We start from the raw sequence: 23,422 nt of genomic DNA, 5'->3' as shown, positions 1-23,422 counted from the left end.
CAGTTTAATGTTAGGAGCACAACAATTTAGGAGTACCAGATTTAAAAATAAGAATTGATTGAGATACAGCCTGTATTTGGGCCTATATGAATTCAAGCTACTTTTGAAGCCCTAGAAAGGAATTATAAAAGCTAAAATGTTGCTACGAATACCTTTCATTGAGATATACAAAGTACTTTGTTGAATATTAGGTTCCTACAATGTGTAAAAAGCAGTATTTCCTATTGAGATGCATTAAATTGTTCCCGGTCTCTAAATGTCAAGTTTGAGGGAAGACATGCAAGGGATCTGATGGCTTTCTATGATTGTTGATCTCCTGAAAAGAAGCAATATCTGAATACCAAATCACCCCCTTTCCCTTCCCCCTCGGCCCTCCATTTGTGCGTTCGATCGCACCTCCGCCATATGCACAAGTGTCCCAAAGCTGAAGGTCTAGGGGCTAATTACACTCTCCAATAGCCACTTCGACCATGCCAGCAAGGCTGCAGGCTCCAGAGCAAAGTGCTATCCCAACATGCACCGCGACATGTTTTGGAGTTTGCGCAATTTCATGCAGAAGAATTGAGGTGTGCCTAATTATGATGCGTGTGTTTGTCTGATTTCGAGGCTTGACACACAAAACACATTTGAAATGTAATGTTTTAACTGTTGCTGAGGCTTACATCTTGTAAAACGACGGAATTCTGTTAATTGTATGTGAATAATTGAATAATTGACTTTCGCCCAATACACCGGTACAATGATACGCAATAGTTTCATCACATACAGTCCATCTCTAGTCTGTTACCCGTGTAGAGTCAGTGAGTGCATTTATCGGACAGATTTTCATGAAGGATGAGAGTGCATGTAAAGCACATGCAAAATTGTGAACATTTCCAAGACTCTGCAAGTAGGCTGTAGTTTACCAGTGGTGTCAGATGTTAGAAAAGGACAAGATGCTATTGTTACCATAGAAACTCTGGGATTAATGTAGACAAGGTTCATGATGCATGAGATGCATGCTAGTTGCCATGGCTGCACACCAACCTCTTAGTCTTAGTGGTTTACAAAGTACGTAACATATTTTGTATGCTTAATTGCATACATCTAGTACACTGGTGCAGTTCTTACAGTACGGGTTACAGGACCCGTTTTAAAGATAAGTAAAAAGGCTGACGTTCTCTTCGATCCTGCTCTCTCCAGGGTCAAACGGACCCGAGTGCAAACACTGCAAAGATGACCCCAAGAAGAACTGCCGCTGGTGCAACTGCCATGTATGTGGCGTGAAGCAGGACCCGGACAAGCAGCTGCTGTGTGACGAGTGTGACATGGCATTCCACATCTACTGCCTCAACCCCCGACTGACCAGCCTCCCCGATGACGACGACTGGTCAGTATAGACCCATTTCCCTGCCGCGTCTTGAAAAGTTGCGCGCAGGTTCCGGGCTTCAGAAAAAGCAGTGGATACGATCAGATGCAATTTCAAAATTGTCCACTGTTGATACAGTCCCAAAATGTTTGCATGTCAGCAAATCTAGTTTTCAAGATGTAGAACTTTCAAAATGCTAATTCTCATAGCCAGCGTGATGTCTTTTGCGTCATATGATGCAAAACTCCCCATACCGGCTGTATTTCTGCCTGCTTGAACGGCAATGGCTCAAATGCAAATGAAAACATGAAATGACCCTGGGAATCGACAGAACATTTGAGAGAATCACAAAAATGATATAACATTCAAAATGCAGCATACAGACCTTTCATAATACATAAGGTGTCACAGTATCTTTACACTTGATTGCTGACGTGCAAAACATTTTTAGGACCGTATCAACAGTGGACTAATGAAACCTAAACCTGAAGAGTTTGAGTGGAATCTTTAAGTTTGTCAAGCTCCCGACCTTAGCACAAGCGATCCTGCTACAGTGCTTTTTGGTACCGTTCTTGACGTCTGTTTGTAAACACAAATTGGTCTATACTACAGTACAGTCTGGGCTGGTATTCTGTCCGTCTGGCCGTTGCCAGCTTCTAGTGCTGCTTATGTGATGGTCATAGTCATACCAATGCGTCAGATGGCACTTAAACTGTCTCTAATTGGAGTTTGAGGTGAGAAAGTGATGGTTTCTTCAAGCTGCTTTGATTTGGCCATTTTGAGTCGAGCTTTATCAGCTTTCTATCGTGAGCACAAGTCATTGGTGTATTGTCCAAATGACTTTTTGTCAGAACACCCACGGATGCTTGTGTAGCTCTCCCTGGTCTCCAAAGCTGTGCTACAGTGAAGTGTGTTCTGTTTCCACTGCATTGGTGGAGCTGTATTCAGCGGACCAGCACAACTCTTTCCTTTGCCACTATTAACTCTCCACATGTGTGATGCAGTGGTTTTGAAATTGCATCACACATTTTGGCTGTTCTGTTGTTGCCTGCTTGTTCTGATCTGTATTTATTTCAATACCTCTAGGTATTGTCCCGAGTGCCGCAACGATGCTAGTGAGGTGGTGCTAGCAGGAGAGAAACTCAAGGACAGCAAGAAGAAATCCAAGATGGCGTCCGCCAGCTCAACCAGCCAGAGGGACTGGGGAAAGGTAAGGGCTTTTAGAAATGGTGCTGTGGGCGTACCTCTTATTGGTAAAAAGTACATTGTCTGAATAACTGTACTTGCTTTCTAAATAGTAGGCATTTTGAGTATGTGAAAAAATAACGTTTTATAGTATGTGAAATTTTCAAAAATGTACATTTCAAATGCCAGGTGGTAATACACAATCTGGCTTTTCATCTAGTTGAATTCGTTACACACTCTTGAGGAAGAGAATCCTTGTTTGAGACCCACGTGTGTCTGACAACAGGCGAGGGGATGCGCTGTGCTAAACTGAAAGAATTGCGGGAATCAACGCAATTGAGCATTAATGATGCATTCTCAGTAGGATGAGCTTAGTATGCTGATATTTGTTGCGTACTCCATTTGTTTTTACTAAACAGTGTTCTAAATGATTTTGTACAATTAGTATACAATTTAAGTAGGCAAGCTAGATTTCAGACACGGCCACTGTCACACTTCTAAACATGGCATAGATTTGTTGTTAGTTGAGTACATTCCTGTGTTTTTACACTATCTCTTCTCCTATCAGGGCATGGCTTGTGTTGGCCGCAGCAAGCAGTGCACCATTGTCCCTTCCAACCACTACGGCCCTGTCCCTGGCGTCCCGGTCGGAAGTATTTGGAAGTTCAGGGTCCAGGTGAGTTGCTGCCTTTTTGCAGTAGGCTGAAAAGGAAAGCGATAACGGCAGTATTTTTTTGGATAATGTACCCCAAAAAAATTAACATAATTTGACCAAAATAATTTTTCAATGACTAGGTCCTGGTAGGTTGTCCGCTGACATTTTCGCTCCTCTGTTTTTGTTTTGGCAGGTGAGTGAGTCTGGTTGCCACAGGCCACATGTTGCTGGGATCCACGGGAGGAGCAACGATGGAGCTTACTCCTTAGTGCTGGCTGGGGGCTATGAAGACGACCAGGTATTTAGACTATCTTCCATATTGCACATCACAGGAGGCTGCCGAGGAGAAGACGGCTCATAATAATGGCGTGAATGGAATTAAACACATGGAAACATGTTCGACACCATTCCATTTATTCCATTCCGGCCATTGCTATGAACCAGTCTTCTCCAATTAAGGTGCCACCTGTGGTGCACATGTACATCTATTACAAGCCCCCCCTCCCCACGCCCAACATTGTAGCTGCAGGGATGGAACACCGTAAGCATGAAAGGTCACTGCACTAACGCTGGTTTTCAATTGGTCCCAGGATGACGGCAACGAGTTCACCTACACCGGCTCTGGAGGGCGAGATCTGTCTGGCAACAAGAGGACAGCCGAACAGTCGTGTGATCAGAAGCTCACCAATATGAACAGGTTGGTAAGCAAAACGAATCAGATCTCTTTGCACAGAGAACACCCACGGATGCTTGTGTAGCTCTCCCTGGTCTCCATATCTGTGCTACAGTGAAGTGTGGTCTGTTACCTCTGCATTGGGGGAGCAATCTTCTCTCCTACATGTATTCAGCGGACCAGGACAACTCTTTCCCAAGCCACTAACCTTGTGTATGTATGGGTGATGCAGTAGTTTTGTATGAGGGGGATATTGGGGATATTCCGATGGCCGGGCTTATTGGCTTTGCATGTCTATGCCTCTTGAGCACTGGTTTGTGACTGTTTTTAACAGTCATTACTTGTTCTAACAATTCACCTTTTTTATTGATTTGCTAGAATGCAATGATTCAAAAAGGACACGTCTTATGTTTAAACTGTGAGTGTTTATTTGATGATTCACTGCAGTCCACAATTTGATTCATTCAAATGAGACTCAATCTTAATTTGCCTGTGACCCAGGGCTCTGGCTCTGAACTGCAACGCATCGGTGAACGAGAAGGATGGGGCCACGGCAAAAGACTGGAAGGCAGGCAAGCCGGTCAGGGTGGTGCGCAGCTCCAAGGGCCGCAAACACAGCAAGTTCAGCCCGGAAGATGGCAACAGATACGACGGAATCTACAAGGTGGGAATTCCAGTTTTTTTATGTTTCATGTGAAATTAAGTTCCATTAGGCTTGGGCAGTATACTGGGGTATTTGGCCGTCACCTAATTATTTGAAGTTAATATATTTTAATATTTGAAGGTACGTTAAGTTAATACCTTGTGCAGTACGTAGAGGTTCGTTCTTAATTTCACCTGTCACATTACTTTACAATATGAAGCTTACCGTAGTTCCCCAGAACAGTTGAGCCAGTAAAATGTTTGTAAATAGCACGGCTGGATCTGGTCCATAGCGTTCTATAGCCATCGGCGAGTCTCTGTTGAATTCAATTCACTATTAAATGTTTGCTGTCAGATATCTTATGACTTTCTGCCAGAAGTCAAAGAGCTCTGGATTTCTTCCCTGTGCTTCCTGCTAGTGTTTTTCTTTTTTCTTCTTCAGAACAGCATAATTTTATTAATTTGCACAATTTCTCATTCACTTTCACTTGTAAATGTCCACACTCACTGACAATTACATTTGGTAGCTACTGGCTTTGCTTTTATAACTGAGCTGGCTTTGCCTGTCTTTGAAATTAATTTGTTAGTGTTTGCTCGTTAGCATTTAGCTAACAGTGGCTGTGATTTCACTATTCGTTGGTCATTTTGTTAGCATTCAGGTAAGTCCCAATGGGCTTTTTTAGCGCCCACTTGTGTGCTATGCTGGTAATACCGTGAATTCCTGGGATGAGAAAATAACTAAATGAAAATAAAATGTTATGTCACTTTTTTTATTTTTACCTTTATTTAACTAGGCAAGTCAGTTAACCCCTAACTCCCCATCCCGGGTCCGGGAGCGTAATCATCGACTGACACTAATTAGCATAACGCAACGGACATAAATATTCCTATTAATGAAAATCACAAGTGAAATATATTGAGACGCAGCTAAACATTTTGTTAATCACCCTGTCATCTCAGATTTTCAAAATATGCTTTACAGCCAAAGCTAGATGTTCATTTGTGTAAGTTTATCGATAGTCTAGCATAGCATTGTGTCCAGCTAGCAGCAGGCAACCTTGTCACAAATCAGAAAAGCAATCAAATTAAATTGTTTACCATTGATGAGCTTTGGATGTTTTCACTCACGAGACTCCCAGTTAGATAGCCAATATCCATTTTTTCCAAAAATATTATTTTTGTAGGCGAAATAGCTCCGTTTGTTCTTCACGTTTGGCTGAGAATTCGCCCGGAAATTGCAGTCACGAAAACGCTGAAAAATATTCCAAATGAGCTCCATAATGTCAACAGAAACATGGCAAACGTTGTTTATAATCAATCCTCAAGGTGTTTTTCAAATATCTATTCGATAATATATCCACCGGGACAATTGGTTTTTCAGTATGACCGATTGGAATAATGGCTACCTCTGTATTTTACGCGAGAGCCATCGTGACCACTTTCTCAGGCTTTCGCCTGCAATATCAGTTCTGTTATACTCACAGACAATATTTGTACAGTTTTGGCAACTTTAGAGTTTTCTATCCTAAGCTGTCAATTATATTCATATTCTAGCATCTTGTCCTGACAAAATATCCCGTTTACTACGGGAATGTTATTTTTCCAAAAATGAAAATACTGCCCCCTAGTCACAAGGTTAACCAGTTATGCATTAGTGGGCGCTCTTTTAATTTTTGGATAAAAAAACGTTCCCGTTTTAAACAAGATATTTTGTCACGAAAAGATGCTCGACTATGCATATAATTGACAGCTTTGGAAAGAAAACACCAAGTCTGCAAAGATATTATCTGTGAGTGCCACAGAACTGATGCTACAGGCGAAACCAAGATTAAATTTCAAACCGGAAATGCCCCAGATTTTGAAGGCGCTGTTTTCCAATGTCTCCTTATGACTGTGAATGCGCAAGGAATGAGCCTACACTTTCTGTCGTTTCCCCAAGGTGTCTGCAGCATTGTTACGTATTTGTAGGCATATCATTGGAAGATTGACCATAAAGAGACTACATTTACGGGATATAGACACCTTCTTGCGACTCCAAACCCGTATCCGGGAGCGTAATCATAGCCTCAAGCTCATTACCATAACGCAACGTTTCCTATTCATGAAAATCGCAAATGAAATAAATATATTGAAACACAAGCTTAGCCTTTTGTTAACAACACTGTCATCTCAGATTTTCAAAATATGCTTTTCAACCAAAGCTACACAAGCATTTGTATAAGAGTATTGATAGCCTAGCATAGCATTAAGCCTAGCATTCAGCAGGCACCATTTTCACAAAAACAAGAAAAGCATTCAAATAAAATAATTTACCTTTGAAGAACTTCGGATGTTTTTAATGACGAGACTCTCAGTTAGATAGCAAATGTTCATTTTTTTCCAAAAATATTATTTGTATAAGAGAAATAGCTCTGTTTTGTTCATCACGTTTGGCTGAGAAAAAAAAAACGAAAATGCAGTCACTTACAACGCCAAACTTTTTTCCAAATTAGCTCCATAATATCGACAGAAACATGGCAAACGTTTAGAATCAATCCTCAAGGTGTTTTTCACAATTCTATTCGATTAAAAATCATTCCTGGTAGTGGGTTTCTCATCAGAGGCAAACGGAAAAATACTGCAGCTGGAGATTATGCAATAATTGCGACGGAGGACACCAAGCGACCACCCGGTAGATGTAGTCTCTTATGGTCAATCTTCCAATGATATGCCTACAAATACGTCACAATGCTGCAGACACCTTGGGGAAAACGTGGAAAAGGTAAGCTGACTCCTAGCTCCTCCACAGCCATATAAGGAGTCATTGCCATGAGGCGGTTTCAAAAAATGCGGCACTTCCTGATTGTATTTTAATCAGGGTTTTTTCTGTAACATCAGTTCTGTGGAACTCACAGACAATATCTTTGCAGTTTTGGAAACGTCAGTGTTTTCTTTCCGAAGCTGTCAATTATATGCATAGTCGAGCATCTTTTCGTGACAAAATAACTTGTTTAAAACCTGAACGCTTTTCATCCAAAAATTAAAATAGCGCCCCCTAGTTATAAAAGGTTAAAGTGACTGCATAGATGATAAGAGTAACAGAAGCGTAAAAGGGGTGGGCAATGCAAATAGTCTGGGTAGCCATTTGATTTGAACACTTGAACCTAGACTTAGTGCTCCGGTACTGCTTGCCGTGCGATAGCAGAGAGAACAGTCTATAACTAGGGTAGCTGGAGTCTTTGACAATATTTAAGGCCTTACTCTGACACTGCCTGGTATAGAGGTCCTGGATGGCAGGAAGCTTGGCACTATGGTGTTTGTTTTGTCCAGGTGGGAAAGGGCAGTGTGGAGTGCAATAGAGATTGCATCATCTGTGGATCTGTTGGGGTGGTATGCAAATTGGAGTGGTTCTAGGGTTTCTGGAATGATGGTGCTGATGTGAGCCTTGACCAGCCTTTCAAAGCACGTCATTGCTACAGACGTGAGTGCTGCTGGTTGGTAGTCATTTAGGCAGGTTACCTCAGTATTCTTCGGCACAGGGACTGTGTTGGTCTGCTTGAAACATGTTGGTATCACAGACTCAAGACGGGGAGAGGTTGAAAATGTCAGTGAAGAAACTTGCCAGGTTGTCAGCGGATGTTCAGAGTACATGTCCTGGAAATCAGTTGACCTGTTTAAAGGTCTTACTTACTGTAATAGTTTGCAAGCCCTGCCACATCCACTGAGCATCGGAGCCAGTGAAGTATGCTACAATCTTAGTCCTTTATTGACGCGTTGCCTGTTTGATGGTTCGTCGGAGGGCATATTGGGATTTTTTTTATCAGCTTCCGGGTTAGCAACAGCTCTACCCTTTTAGCTCAGTGCGGATGTTGCCTGTAATCCATGGCTTCTGGTTGGTGTATGTACGTACAGTCACTGTGGATTACGTCATCGATGCACTTATTGATGAAGCCAATGACTGATGTGGTGTACTCAATGCCATCGGATGAATCCCAGAACATATTCCAGTCTGTGCTAGCAAAGCAGTCCTGTAGCTTAGCATCTGCTTCATCTGACCACTTTTTTTTGTATTGACAGTCACTGGTGCTTCCTGCTGTCATTTTTGTTTGTAATCAGGAGGATGGAATTATGGACAGATTTGCCAAATGGAGGGCAAGGGAGAGCTTTTTCTCTCTTTTCCCCCTCTGGTTGCACATTGAACATGCTGGTAGAAATGAGGTAAAACGGATTTAAGTTTCCATGTATTAAAGTCCCCAGCCACTAGGAGCGCCACCTCTGGGTGAGCATTTTCCTGTTTGATTATGTCCGTATACAGCTCATTGAGTGCGGTCTCAGTTCCAGCATCTGTTTGTGGTGGTAAATAACAGCTATGAGAAATATAGATAAACTCTCTTGGTAAATAGTGTGGTCTACAGCTTATCACGAGATTCTCTACCTCAGGCGAGCAAAACCTTGAGACTTCCTTAGATATCGTGCACAAGCTTTTGTTTACAAATGTGCATTAACGCCACCCTTTTTCTTACCAGAAGCTGCTGTTCTATCCTGATTTTTATTTTTTTTATTTTTAAATATTAATAAAATTAATCTTTGTCGGTTGTCATTATGTCTTGTCTCTATTAGTCACATATTAATACCAAGTGTAAATGGCATCTCCGTTCCATGCTGACTAAACAAAATGCCTGTCTCTTTTCCAGGTGGTGAAATACTGGCCAGAGAAGGGCAAGTCTGGCTTCCTCGTCTGGAGGTATCTGCTTAAACGAAATGACGACGAGTCAGCGCCATGGACCCGGGACGGCAAGGAACGCATCAAGAAACTGGGACTCACCATGCAGGTAAAGCGACATGGATTGTCTATTATGTAGCTTTTTCGGCGACCTGACACAATTTACATATAAATGTGAGTTATAGATCTCATTGACAGCTAGTCTTAATTTTTAAAAATGTAAGCGTGTCTTTCGGTTTTGTACACCAGCTGAAAAAAAAATATATATATATATATATATATATATTTTTTTTTTTTTTGAAGAGACATAACAATACTTAGGTGCCGATATGTTTTGTGATTTGGTGTTCAAAACATTTATTAGGTACACACCTCTTAGTACCAGGTCGGACCCCCCCTTTGCCTCCAGAACAGCCTGAATTCTTCAGGGCATTTTTACAAGGTGTTGGAAATGTTCCACTGGGATATTGGTCCATGCTGATCCTGTGGCATCGCACAGTTGCTGCAGATTGAATGGCGGTACAGGCATGCTGTGAACATCTCATCCCAAAGATACTCTATTGGGTTGAGGTCTGGGGACTGCGCAAGCCACTCAAGTAAACTGAACTCGCGGTCATGTTCCAGGCAACTTTTTTCAGCTCCTCAATTGTCCAGTGTTGGTGATCATGTGCCCACTGGAGCCGCTTTTTAGTTTGTATCTGATAGGAGTAGAACCCGTTGTGGTCTTCTGCTGCAATAGCCCATCCGTGACAAGGATCGGGTTGCGTGTTCCAAGATGCCGTTTTGCAAAGCACCGCTGTACTGTGCCGTAATTTGTTGGTTTGTGGCCCGCCTGTTAACTTGCACAACTTTTGCCGTTCTTTCGACCGCTCTCATCAACGAGCTGTTTTTGCTCACAGGACTGCTGCTGACTGGAGGTTTTTTTGTTCGTCGCACCATTAATCGGTAAGCCTTAGCTACTGTCGTGCGTGAAAAGCCCAGGAGGGTGGCCATTTCTTAGATGCTGGATCCGGCGCACCTGGCACAGACGATCATATCACGCTCAATGTCTCTTAGGTCACTCGGTTTGTCCACTCTTGTGTTTTAATCGAACAGTAACTGAATGCCTCTGCATGCTTTGTAGCAAGACACGGTCATGCGACTGTCTGTAGGAGTGATAAATTGAACAGGGTGGTGTATCAAAAAGAATATACACTCACCTGTCTGCTGCAGAGAATTACTTTTGACCAGTCGTGGTAGTAAAAGTACTGAACATGTTCGCTAACTATTTAAAAAGATGGTGAACAAGCTACAGGATGAGAACTTTGACGCAGGTATAGCCGACGCTACCTAGCTATTTATTTTTTTGCGAATTGGTACTTGGAGTCAAATATCAATATCGTCATAACTATAATTTTATAGAATTTAAATATTTGTTCTAATAATATTGTTTATCCCAACCACACAACGGTTTAGATTGTACCATGATTCACATACATTTCTTGTTTTGTGACTAACTGAAATTAGGTGAATGTGAGTTTTTTTGCAACCAGGTATTAACTGTAGCTCAGGTTATTATGCAATTTAAGCTCTTGTTTTGAGGAATATGTTTGGTTTCAGTATCCAGAAGGCTATCTGGAAGCCCAGGCTGCCAAGGAGAAGGAGAACAAGGAGAAGGAGAACGAGGAGGTAACTGAAACACCCACCAAAGGGAAGCGGAAAAGAAAGTCTCAGTCTAATGGTGAGTGACTTCTTTAAAGTAGCTCTAGAATTATCTTTAACCACACAAGACACTGGTAGAGTTCAGATTTCCAACTGAGAATACAGCTGCAAATGTTTTAATATAATAATTTAACATGTCTTCTGACACACTGGTGGCGTTTTTGTTGCAGAAGCTGAAGAGAAGTCATCGCCAGCTAAGGGCACTCCCAAGAAGATGAAGTTGGAGGCTTACAAACTGACCAAAGAACAGAAGGACTGGATCAAGGACGACGAGCCCAACAGGAAGGTGTGGGACGAAGCCATGGAGTCTCTGGCCCTTGGCCCGGTAAGAAAAGCCTTTCCAGATTTCACATTATTGGAATTTATGCCAATGCAAAGCCAATTGGTCTTTGTTGTGACCATCTGAACTAGGGTTATCACAATACATGTGCCACTATACTACTAGACCAGATTTTCCTTAACAAAGCAATCTAAGCTCTTATGTTCCTTATGTAAAATATTGTGTGCTATAGCTTGCGAAATAAACACGTGACTGGGTGATAAGGCAGTTTTTTTCCATCATTAGGACTGTTCAAGTAATTAAGTCTGCTTTATTTCCTTTTCTTCCTAGTATTGCGATATGGATATCTGTAGAACACTAATGTGAACCTTGTAATGCTGGTTCTTTTGATTATCTTCATCACTACACCAATATAAGCTTAGGTGGTGGTGTATTAAAGCATGCAGGTAGAGCGACATGGATCACCCTGTAAAATGTCCAATATGTCACTTTTTTAGGGTGACTAAATTTGCATGGAAATAATTGTCTTGGATCTGTCGTTCTCATTTAAATGAAGTCTAAGAAGCAGTAGATCTGTTCTATATGCACTATTTCTATGCTGTCTTTCTGTTTTGTACACAAGCTGAAAATACAATAACTGGTTATGGAAAATATATTTCACAGCAGTTTAGATATGGTGTACAATGATTCTCTACACCAGGGGTCTCCAACCTTGTTTTTTTATTTTTTTTAATAATGGTTAATTATCCATATTTGGCCTGACAGGCCCCATCAGTTTCTTGTTTTTATTTTTTGTGGTTTGGGATAAACATTTTACTCATTTGTAGAGGATCAACAAATGGATGTTCTGAGTCCATGTCAAATGCTTAAATTACATCAAAAGACAATTTGAGGTCTGTAAAAACAAATACATTTGGCTTTGTGTAATTCCCCTTTAATTGCGAATCTAGAAAGAGAGGAATGTGTTGGTTTTGATGTTTCTGTTGGGCCAACTGCTGCGTCACGTCATAGCAGAGTTTGTAAAACCAAAGGCCGCCCAGTTGATACAAAAAAATAATCATAATATAGTTCTCAAGTAAGCCTACTCTGCAGTTAACATTTAATTAAGGCGCTCAAGTGGCGCAGAGGTCTAAGGCACTGCATCTCAGTGCTAGAGGCGTCACTACAGACACCGTGGTTCCAATCCCGGCTGTATCACAACTGGGCGGCCGATCTATGGGACTCCCAATTGGCCCAGCGTCGTCCGGGTTTAGCCGGTGGAGGCAGTCATTATAAATACATTTGTTCTTAACTGACTTGCCATATTGAAATAAAGGTTAAATCAAAAATATAAATGTTTTTGGGGAAAGTTTGTCTGCCCACAAGATGGTTATCATTAGCATTGCTAACTGGCTACATAAGGAGTGGTAAACAGACATGCAGATACTGTTACGGTTAGCTTTTTTAAGCCAATAGTGGCTAACCAGGGGTTGGATAATGTAAATGTGGATATGTTTGGAAAGTAGCCGGGAGCTTTGTGTATATGACAGTTTGTGATGGAATAAAATGGGGGAGAAAAATAAGGTGGATCTACCTGTTGGAGACCCCTGCTCTCTACATTATACTTGCTTGTTTTGTCACAAACTGAAATTAGGCTAACTATCAGAATTTTAGCAACCAGGAGGAAATGGCATGCATAAAAATACTTTTTGTTTTTCAGCTTCTTAATGTCTCAATCTCCTCACTTACTATGGTTTGGGTACTAGGTACTTAACAGTTATTTTTGCATTTCCAGAAATTCCTGAGCAAAGTCGAGGAGGTTTTCTTGTGTATATGCTGCCAAGAAGTGGTATTTCAACCTATCACCACTGAGTGCCAACACAATGTCTGCAGGGTAAGTTGATCTTTGTTAGCCTTGCACTGAGATTTTTCCTTTCCTTCCATTAAGAGCAATACAAATTTAGCAAGAGGTATTGAAAGGTGCATTTTTCATTTATTTTAGGAATGCCTTCACCGGTCTTTCAAGGCAGAGGTGTACTCTTGCCCAGCATGCAGGCACGATCTGGGCAAAAACAACCCAATGAGTGTCAACAAACCCCTCCAAGCCATTCTCAACCAGTTCTTCCCAGGATACAGCAGTGGACGGTGATAACTCGTTCCAGCTGCTTGACCAGCATGTTGACTACATGAACTATGAGGGCAGTTAAGCAGTACAGGCAACAACAAAAAACTTTTCTTAATATAATTAGCAAATGTAAAACGCTGTCTGTTTGGTCGCTGAAATACCACCCCATCTTCTCCAGTCCTATTTGTAACGAACTGTAGCTATGAAACTGCCTTGATCAAATGTATCTAACGTTCTTCTGTAACAATGCATTTTAACTTGACTTGCCAAAATCAATACACAAGTTTAATTCCTTCAAGCACATGCAGTTTTAAGATGTATACGATATGGATACTTTGCAGAACACTTTGTAATAGATTTTAATCAATTGCATACATTTGTATTTAGAAAACACTCCCTTTATAGAATGTATGTTTTATATTCTAAGTTGTATGTCCAATAGTACTGTTCCTAGCTCATGTATTTCATAAGCTAAGCACAACTGATAAATCCGTTGCAACCCTGTTTTGAGAAAATGTCCTCCATATCCCGGGCTTAAGTGAATGTCCTGATCTTAGATTGTGCCTGCCATCGCTCAATGGCAGGTTTTACATGTAGCATCGCGTGTTGCTGCGTCCTTAACAACTTGTGCTTGAGTACATGACTGTGGGCTATAATAGAAGGAATGATGGGTTTGGATTTGATATTGAACCCTAAAGTTATTCTATTTTCTATAGAAATGATTTAGTTGTGGTGGATGTGTTGAATTAATTAACATTCCAGCAATGTCTGTTTACTCTTTCAAAAACTGTCATTTATTTTGCCATGTGTTATCTGATGGAGTTGCTGAACATTTGATTTAAATTTGAGCAGAGCAAAAATACTCCACAGAAACGTATACCTTTCACTAATCTATGAAATGGCAGATTTTTCTATTTTGTAGTAATTATTTCCTAGTTGTAAAATGTATTTCACCTTAACCCTTTAACTGCGGTCTAAGCACACGTTTTCCATCTGAACAAACCCAAAGATGTAAAACCTGTAACCATTGTAGGGTTGAGCACAATTCACCGTTTAGGTGTGCCACAACCTTTTGATTCATGGCAGGGCTGTGGAAAACATCTAGCTCTGTTGAACTTGACCATAGTGGTTCAACAGAAAAATATTTAAGATCCAGAAATTTAATTTAGCTCAATTTCATATTTCTGCTTGTGTTTTATTGCAAAATGAATGCCAGTAGCTGCAGATGTTAGTAATATCCCAAATATTTACAACATTTGCATAGACTGGAAATGTATATTTTCAAATTGTATATGTTTTAGTTGTTTGTAGTTTTAGAAGTAACTTGCTTGCACATGGTTTCCCAAGTGCAGAATTTTCCAATACATCTTCAACCTTTTTATCAAATAAAAATTGCAAAATTGAAATGTTACTGAGATATAAAGAATATAAATGGTGCCTTTTGTTAAATATTATGATTACTGTTGGGTTTTGTGTTGTTTTTTTACAATAAATGCATAGAGAACTAAGTATGTCCTTTTGAAAGTGCTTATTCGTTATGCTGCCACATTTTACAATACATTTTTGGCAAGCGTTGCCTGGCTGAAATCCATAGGTTCTCTGCCATTTATGAAAATATGTACACGTCTTGTTTTAAAGGATGTTGCACTTTTCCTAATAACATGGCTCTATTTCGATCAAGTGTCAATTTCTTCAGAGAAACACCGGTCAGAGGACTTTTGATGTAAACGTTTATGTAATTCTGTTTCTGGTAAATTTAGATATTGCAAAATGACACTTCCTGGAAGTTAACCCCTTCAAAACCGGATGTTTTAGCTCTTGCTATTGGTTCATCTATCCATCTATCAACAAGATCATCCAAATAAAACCTTTTTAACGTATCCAGTGAATACCTACAAACATGGTCTGGCCAATCATTGCGCTGAAGCTCGAGAAGGAGGCGTGAGGCCGAGCTCGTCTGTGTGCAACCAACTAGCTAATGCTCAACGGTAATCGATCGTGTGGATTTTACAAAACGAGAAATCGATTGAGGAAAAAGAAAGGAAAATAATTTGCTGCTTAAGGTAATGTTGCATGATTTGCTTAATTTTTTGGGGATCAAATGCACTTAGATACAAAGGTTATTTCCGATGTGATCTAAACAGTTGTAGCTAGCTTAAGCCAGCAGCAGCAATGGTGGTTGTTTTGTTGACTTTTATGGAATGGGGAAGGCAGCCTGCGGACTGTGTGGCTGCGCACGGGTTGTAGTGTACAGGTTGTCAATTCAAATGAACTCATAACCGGCCATTCGACACTTACCGTTTGAACGTTTTACCAACAGCTGACATTTGCGTTCTTACACGTAGTGTAAGCTAGCAAATATAGCTGTAAGAAATGTCAGCTGTGGTTTGCTAGCGCCAGGTAGCTAACGCTAGCTTAGCTTTAATTGCATATCTCTGGCACCAAGGTAGCTAGCAATTAGTGCTAACACGAGTGACCCCACGCAATCGTTTTGAATTGATCCATACTTGTCATTTTGTTTCTGAACCACGGTTCATTCTGAGTATCGAGTTTGCTACGTACGTCACGACGGTCATTATACTCGTGCACGCGAGCCATTTCTGCACGTAGCTATAGTTTACGTCTACCTTGAAAGACGTGCTAGTTATGCTAGCTAAGTAACGTCACAAATAACTCGAGTCCGTGATGCTATTCATGTCTACTTTCAATCTCTATTCCGTTTGCCAGTTTAGTCCGTGTGCTAATGCTACAACTTCTAGCTCCTCTATGTGTGAAGCTAGCCAGTCAGAGAACGTAATTGGCTTTAAGCTCCCCAGTTTTTTTTCCTCCTTTTTTATAGCCAGCTGTAACTGCCTGTGCGTGTCTCCTGTCATACCATATACCACATGCAGAATTTAGAAAAGTATATGAGTGAATTTAAGAACAAGGTTAGTGAGTGCTCTTCAATGTCGCATCTTCATAGTATTTACAATCAAAATGAAAAAAAAAAAAATGGAATGCAGGTTATGTATAGTAAGTAATAACATCACAAAGAATTCTAAGAAGTGACAGGATCAAGTGTTTTTATTCTAGATTAAATGTGTTCTAATTAGTGATGCGCCGATACCAATATCCAATATTTTCCTTGACAAAATTATACCGAAAACTTATTTAATTTTTTTGCGGCCTTTTAAGCATTTGAGTACAGTTCAATAGTTAACACGGACGCAGTGGTCTAAGACACTTCATCTCCGTGCAAGAGGCGTCACTACAGTCCCTGGTTCGAATCCAGGCTGTATTACATCCGGCCGTGATTGGGAGTCCCATAGGGCGGTACACAATTGGCCCAGCGTCGTCCGGGTTTGGCTGGGGTAGGCCATCATTGTAAATAAAAACAAATTGTTATCTGACTTGCCTAGTTAAATAAAGGTTACACACCACACTGACCAAACAGTTATTTTGTTGGTATTTACGTATGTCCCCATTACCAGTAAAACATAATCAATACCTTTTTCTTTCACTTACTTGCTGTGCTGTTTCGTTCTGTCGTTTCATTCTCAACCAGGATTTCTATGGAACACCGTTTGGGTCTTTGCGTGTCAAAAAATATACTATTTACATTATTTGACGTGTCAAATAAGCTTGTTGACTTATTAGGACCTGAATGCACGTCACATTTAACGCGTTCATTTTTTTACGTAGTTATTACACATTGATTACACGATCACTCGTATTTCATGTCACAACGATTCATTGATACGTATGCTATGATACTGGTAAAGTTGTCTCGTAGCTAGCTAGCTCATGGATGCAAACAATGTTCTTTCCCCAAAACATAGCAACACGACATCCGTTTCAGTAGCTATAGTTCACTAGGTATATAGCTAGGTGTCATATATATATAGCTAGGTGTCATCATCGAAAATAACCCTAATTTATAAGACAGTTCTTATTTGATTAATGGTGGTCGAACCCATCTGTGAAGCTAACCACAATAGTGGACTTTGCGGTTTGCCCTCAAAATAAAAGTATGGCATAATTCTACTATTTGTATTAATTTGCATCACTGTCAATGACATGCTTTTATTTTCAAGGCAAACTGCAAATTTCACTATTGTGCCTAATCCTTATTGTGCCTAGCTTCACAACACATAACCTGGTCCGGGCGAGCATCACTAGCCAGATGAAGCTAGCTGGCTGCTAGCTTCATTCCTAAATCATTGCTAAGAATAATGAAAAGAACTGCAGTTTCTACTGGTCATTGTTTTCAGGCTGATTGTATTGGTGCTAGCTAGGTACCAAGCTAAAGCTAGCTACACCAGAAGTTGTGGTCGAACAAAGGATGCTTTGTTACCAACGCAGTATTGTAAACACATCGTTCGTGGCTGGTGTTTGCTTGTTTGTAGACTTTTGTACAGCTTTGACAGTGCTACTGTATCTTTTTTGACATGCAAAGACCCAAACGGCATTCCATAGTATGTATGTCGTGAAGCTAATAACAGTGACGCTATGACTCTGTTACTCCGCTAGGGCAACATCGGAGAAATAGCACACTTGGTAGTGTTAACCGGTGATAGACCAGTCGGCGAAATTCAACATCACCCACGACAGAGAATGTTTGATTGTCAAGGGCAATGAATTCCATTATCTTGGCTTTAATGGATTTCGCCATTGAGTTGTCTCGCTGACATTTTGTTACCCTTTCAAATGACTGCTTGACTTGTTGACTGCTTGATCCACACAGACATTGTGGGCTAGGTTAGGAATGCTGTGTTGCGCGTATAGAGTAAAATTTTACTTGGCGACATTGTCATGAACCTACGTTATATAGGTATGCACGTCAGCTTTGACATCGGTTTGGCTCATCGGCGTTAAACTAGACATCAGCCAATACCGATGTTGGCATTTTTAGCCAATATCTGCCGATTCCGAAATGTTCACCGATATATCCTGCCTCCCTAGTTCTAATACAGTTCAAGTCGGAAGTTTACATACACTTAGGTTGGAATCATTAAAACTCATAAACACCATGGGACCACGCAGCCGTTATACCGCTCAGGAAGGAGACGCGTTCCGTCTCCTAGAGATGAACGTACTTTGGTGCGAAAAGTGCAAATCAATCCCAGAAGAACAGCAAAGGACCATGTGCAGATGCTGGAGGAAACCGGCACAAAATTATCTATATCCACAGTAAAACAAGTCCTATATTGACATAACCTAAAAGGCTTCTCAGCAAGGAAGAAGCCACTGCTCTAAAACCACCATTAAAAAGCCAGACTACGGTTTGCATCTGTACATGGGGACAAAGTTCGTACTTTTTGGAGAAATGCCCTCTGGTCTGATGTAACAAAAATTGAACTGTTTGGCCATAATGACCATCGTCATGTTTGGAGGAAAAAGGGGGAGGCTTGCAAGCCGAAGAACACCATCTCACCCGTGAAGCACGAGGGTGGCAGCATCATGTTGTGGGGGTGCTTAGCTGCAGGAGGGACTGGTGCATTTCACAAAATAGATGGCAACATGAGGGAAAATGATGTTGCTTCAATATATCCACATCTCCAGACATCAGTCAGGAAGTTAAAGCTTGGTTGCAATGAGTCTTCCAAATTGACAATGACCCCAAGCATACTTCCAAAGTTGCTGAAAATGGCTTAAAGACAACAAAGTCAAGGTATTGGAGTGGCCATCACAAAGCCCTGACATCATCCTATAGAAAATGTGTGGGCAGAACTGAAAAAGTGTGTGCGAGCAAGGATGCCTCCAAACCTGACTCAGTTACACCAGCTCTGTCAGGAGGAATGGGCCAAAATTCACCCAACTTATTTTGGGAAGCTTGTGGAAGGCTACCCGACACGTTTGACCCAAGTTAAAAATTTTAAAGGCAATGCTACCAAATACTAATTGAGTGTATGTAAACTTCTGACCCACTGGGATTGTGATGAAAGAAATAAAAGCTGAACTAAATCATTCTACTATTATTCTGACATTTCACATTCTTAAAATAAAGTGGTGATCCTGACAGGGATCTTTACTAGGATTAAATGTCAGGAATTGTGCAAAACTGAGTTTAAATGTATTTGGCTAAGGTGTCTGTAAACTTCTGACATCAACTGTAAATACTGTATTCTAGTGAATGCCATTCTATTTAACTATTGCTGTATACATACTATTCTATCCTACAGACTAAATATTCTATCCATCATGTCTATACACTGCTCAAAAAATAAAGGGAACACTTAACTTCTCTGATCTCCCCATCCCGGATCCGGGATCGTGAATACAGACTCAAGCTCATTACCATAACGCAACGTTAACTATTCATTCAAATCGCAAATTAAATCAAATAAATATGCCATCTCTCAAGCTTAGCCTTTTGTAAACAACACTGTCATCTCAGATTTTCAAAATATGCTTCTCAACCATAGGAAAACAATCATTTGTGTAACAGTAGCTAGCTAGCATAGCATTTAGCGTTAGCATCCTGCAGGCAACATTTCAACAAAAACAAGAAAAATAATTTACCTTTGAAGAACTTTGGATGTTTTCAATGAGGAGACTCTCAGTTAGATAGCAAATGCTCAGTTTTTCCCCAAAATATTCTTTGTGTATTAGAAATAGCTCCGTTTTGTACATCACATTTGGCTACCAAAAAAACCCCGAAAATTCAGTCCTCAAAACGCGAACCTTTTTCCAAATTAACTCCATAATATCGACTGAAACATGGCAAACGTTGTTTAGAATCAATCCTCAAGGTGTTTTTCACATATCTCTTCGATGATTTATCGTTCGTGGAAGCCTGGTTTCTCCTCTCTATCAAATGGAAAAATACTTGCACCTGGCTATTGCGCACCAATTTTGACGCAGGACACCAGGCGGACACTTGGAAAATGTAGTCTCTTATGGTCAATCTTCCAATGATATGCCTACAAATACGTCACAATGCTGCCGACATCTTGGGGAAACGGCAGAAGGTCTAAGCTTATTCCTGTCGCATTCACAGCCATATAAGGAGACATTAGAAAACAGAGCTTCAGAAATTCTGCTCATTTCCTGTTTGACGTTTCATCTTGGTTTCGCCTGTAGAGTTCTGGGGCACTCACAGACAATATCTTTGCAGATTCTGAAACGTCAGAGTGTTTTCTTTCCAAAACTGTCAATAATATGCATAGTCGAGCATATTTTCGTGACAAAATATTGCGCTTAAAACGGGAACGTTTTTTTTTATCCAATAATGAAATAGCGCCCCTATAGACTTAACACAATGTAACTCCAAGTCAATCACACTTCTGTGAAATCGAACTGCCCACTTAGGAAGCAACACTGATTGACAATACATTTCACATGCTGTTGTGCAAATGGAATAGACAACAGGTGGAAATTATAGGCAATTAGCAAGACAACCCCAATAAAGGAGTGGTTCTGCAGGTGGGGACCACAGACCACTTCTCAGTTCCTATGCTTCCTGGCTGATGTTTTGGTCACTTTTGAATGCTGGCGGTGCTTTCACTCTAGTGGTAGCATGAGACGGAGTCTACAACCCACACAAGTGGCTCAGGTAGTGCAGCTCATCCAGGATGGCACATCAATGCTGTGGCAAGAAGGTTTGCTGTGTCTGTCAGTGTAGTGTCCAGAGCATGGAGGCACTACCAGGAGACAGGCCAGTACATCAGGAGACGTGGAGGAGGCCGTAGGAGGGCAACAACCCAGCAGCAGGTCCGCTACCTCCGCCTTTGTGCAAGGAGGAGCAGGAGGAGCACTGCCAGAGCCCTGCAAAATGACCTCCAGCAGGCCACAAATGTGCATGTGTCTGCTCAAATGGTCAGAAACAGACTCCATGAGGGTGGTATGAGGGCCTGACGTCCACAGGTGGGGGTTGTGCTTACAGCCCAACACTGTGCAGGACGTTTGGCATTTGCCAGAGAACTCCTTCAAGACTGTTGGAAACACATTCCAGGTGAAGCTGGTTGAGAGAATGCAAAGAGTGGAGTGAGTGGCTACTTTGAAGAATCTCACATATAAAATATATTTGAATTTGTTTAACACTTTTTTTTTAGTTTACTTCATGATTCCATATGTTGTTTCATAGTTTTGATGTCTTCACCATTTATTCGACAATGTAGAAAATAGTACAAATAAAGTAACCCTTGAAAGAGTAGGTGTACAAACTTTTGACTCGTACTCTATTTATAAAAATAAAATGGTGAAGTAGGTTACCGTGGTAGGTCGACTGTGAGATTGAGTCTGACTAGAAGAAGACTAGTAGTCTTCTCTTCCCTACCAGTTGAAACTCAAACATAGAAAAACAACCTAGATAGTGAACAAAACAATGTAAATAGCAAAGAAACACAAGGACAAAGTATTTTGTTTCAAGTAAATTAGACCAACTTTTATTCCTGTGTGCAGCACTTCTAAAAATGCATCTTTCACTCAGCTTGTCACGTGCGCACAGACCCCAGCCAGGCAGTGTTGCAGCCCGATGTTGAATTGGCTATATTAGCATTTGTAGTTTTTTGACTGTGCAATTTTTTATTTACCAGCTGTGAAACAAAACGGCAGAAATAGTTTGAAAATAGCTACTGCAGCAATGATTTTTACTAAAGATGTGATCATACTTGACTGTTTTTATTTACATGCGAACACTGTGGAGCCCTGACCACCCACCAACTTGGCTGCTAAAATAGACATCTTTACCCGCCAATGCCAAAATCTACCTGCATTTGGCGGGTGTTAATTTTAGGCCCTGCTTGAAAACAGTGGACATCTTGGACGCAGTCTCCAGTTACTATTATACACTATAAATACAACCGACACCCCTTCACATTAGTGGATTCCGCGAGTTCAGCCACATCCGTTGCCGACAGCTTTATAAAATGGAGCACACAGCCATGCAATCTTCATAGACAAACATTGGCAGTAGCTCAGTGACTTTCAACGTGGCATCAACATAAGATACTGCCTTTCCAACAAGTCAGTTCGTCAAATTGGGACACCAGCCTCGACGAGCAGGTGTCCACATACTTTTGGTCATGTAGTGTACCTTGTGACCTGTGCTAATTATACAAAAGTATATGGACACCTGCTCGTTGAACATCTCATTTCAAAATCATGGGCATTAATATGGAGTTTGTCCCCCTTTTGCTGCTATAACAGCCTTCACTCTTCTGGGAAGGCTTTCCACTAGATGTTGAAACATTGCTGCGGGAACTTGCTTCCATTCAGCCACGAGCATTAGTGAGGTCGGACTGATGTGCGATTAGGCCTGGCTTGCAGTCAGCATTACAATTCATCAATTCAAACAATTTCTGTATGGGCCTCGCTTTGTGCACGGGGGAATTGTCATGCGGAAACAGGAAAGGGCCTTCCCCAAACTGTTGCCACAAAGTTGGAAGCATATAGTTGTCTAGAACAGGTGTGGGCAAACTTTTTGGCTCGAGGGCCACATCGGAATTTTGAAATTCAACGGAGGACCTGCATCGTAGTGCTTGAGGCGTCACTACAGACCCGGGTTCGATCCCAGGCTGTGTCACAGTTGGCTGTGACTGGTAGATCCATGAGGCGGCACACAAGTGACCCAGTGTCGTCTGGGTTAGGAGAGGGTTTGGCAGGCCGAGATTTCCTTGTCCCATCGCGCTCTAGCGACGCCTATGGCGGGCCGGGGCGCATGCAAACTGACACGGTCGCCAGGTGTATGGTGTTTCCTCCGACACATTGGTGCGGCTTGCTTCTGGGTTAACTTCACTTGGGTAGGGAGCACTATTTTCACCTCCGGATGAAAAGCGTGCCCAAAGTATACTGCCTGCTCCTCAGGCCCAGAAGCTAGGATATGCATATAATTGGTAGATTTGGATAGAAAACACACTAAAGTTTCCAAAACAGTTAAAATAATGTCTGTGAGTATAACAAAACTGATTTGGCAGGTAAAAAATCCATCCAGGAAGTGGGATTTTTTTATGTTTGTAGTTTTCTATTGAATGCCATGACAGTATCCATTGACTTAGGACTCAAATTGCACTTCCTATGGCTTCCACTAGATGTCAACAGTCTTTAGAAATTGTTTCAGGCTTGTATTCTGAAAAAATTAGCGAGTAAGGCCACTCGGAATGAGTTATTGTCCGGTTTAAATATTATCGATTATTTAGGCTAAAAACAACCT

At 41.1% G+C, this 23,422-nt stretch overlaps 2 protein-coding genes and 1 non-coding gene across 9 annotated transcripts in view; all 3 read left to right on the top strand.

Annotated features, from left to right (window-relative positions):
* Nucleotides 1-14,798, top strand: part of LOC110524026 (E3 ubiquitin-protein ligase UHRF1) — a 42,267-nt gene extending 27,469 nt beyond the window's left edge. For all 5 annotated transcript variants that reach the window (XM_021603314.2, XM_021603313.2, XM_021603312.2 and 2 more), the window contains exons 7-17: nucleotides 1,183-1,369; nucleotides 2,435-2,558; nucleotides 3,102-3,209; nucleotides 3,382-3,486; nucleotides 3,779-3,885; nucleotides 4,363-4,525; nucleotides 9,177-9,314; nucleotides 10,805-10,925; nucleotides 11,077-11,231; nucleotides 12,961-13,059; nucleotides 13,168-14,798. In XM_021603314.2, the coding sequence (XP_021458989.2) occupies nucleotides 1,183-1,369; nucleotides 2,435-2,558; nucleotides 3,102-3,209; nucleotides 3,382-3,486; nucleotides 3,779-3,885; nucleotides 4,363-4,525; nucleotides 9,177-9,314; nucleotides 10,805-10,925; nucleotides 11,077-11,231; nucleotides 12,961-13,059; nucleotides 13,168-13,314 (1,454 nt within the window). In that variant the 3' untranslated portion in view covers nucleotides 13,315-14,798. The remainder of the gene's footprint in view (nucleotides 1-1,182; nucleotides 1,370-2,434; nucleotides 2,559-3,101; nucleotides 3,210-3,381; nucleotides 3,487-3,778; nucleotides 3,886-4,362; nucleotides 4,526-9,176; nucleotides 9,315-10,804; nucleotides 10,926-11,076; nucleotides 11,232-12,960; nucleotides 13,060-13,167) is intronic.
* On the top strand, nucleotides 3,914-4,051 carry LOC118964771. Its single transcript, XR_005051964.1, has one exon. It is a non-coding gene; the product is annotated as a small nucleolar RNA SNORA22 (small nucleolar RNA).
* Nucleotides 14,799-15,195: 397 nt separating the features above from the next.
* Nucleotides 15,196-23,422, top strand: part of kdm4b (lysine (K)-specific demethylase 4B) — an 87,791-nt gene continuing 79,564 nt past the window's right edge. For 2 of the 3 annotated variants that reach the window (XM_036977812.1, XM_036977811.1), the window contains exon 1: nucleotides 15,197-15,353. The gene's annotated coding sequence lies outside the window, so the exon portion shown is untranslated. Of the gene's footprint in view, nucleotides 15,354-23,422 lie in introns of all 3 variants that reach the window. The other variant, XM_036977813.1, reaches the window with a different exon arrangement.

Source organism: Oncorhynchus mykiss, chromosome 5, assembly GCF_013265735.2.
Source record: "Oncorhynchus mykiss isolate Arlee chromosome 5, USDA_OmykA_1.1, whole genome shotgun sequence".
NCBI lineage: Eukaryota > Metazoa > Chordata > Actinopteri > Salmoniformes > Salmonidae > Oncorhynchus > Oncorhynchus mykiss.
Note: the sequence above shows the minus strand (reverse complement) of the source record. Positions and strands in the feature narration are given on the sequence as shown.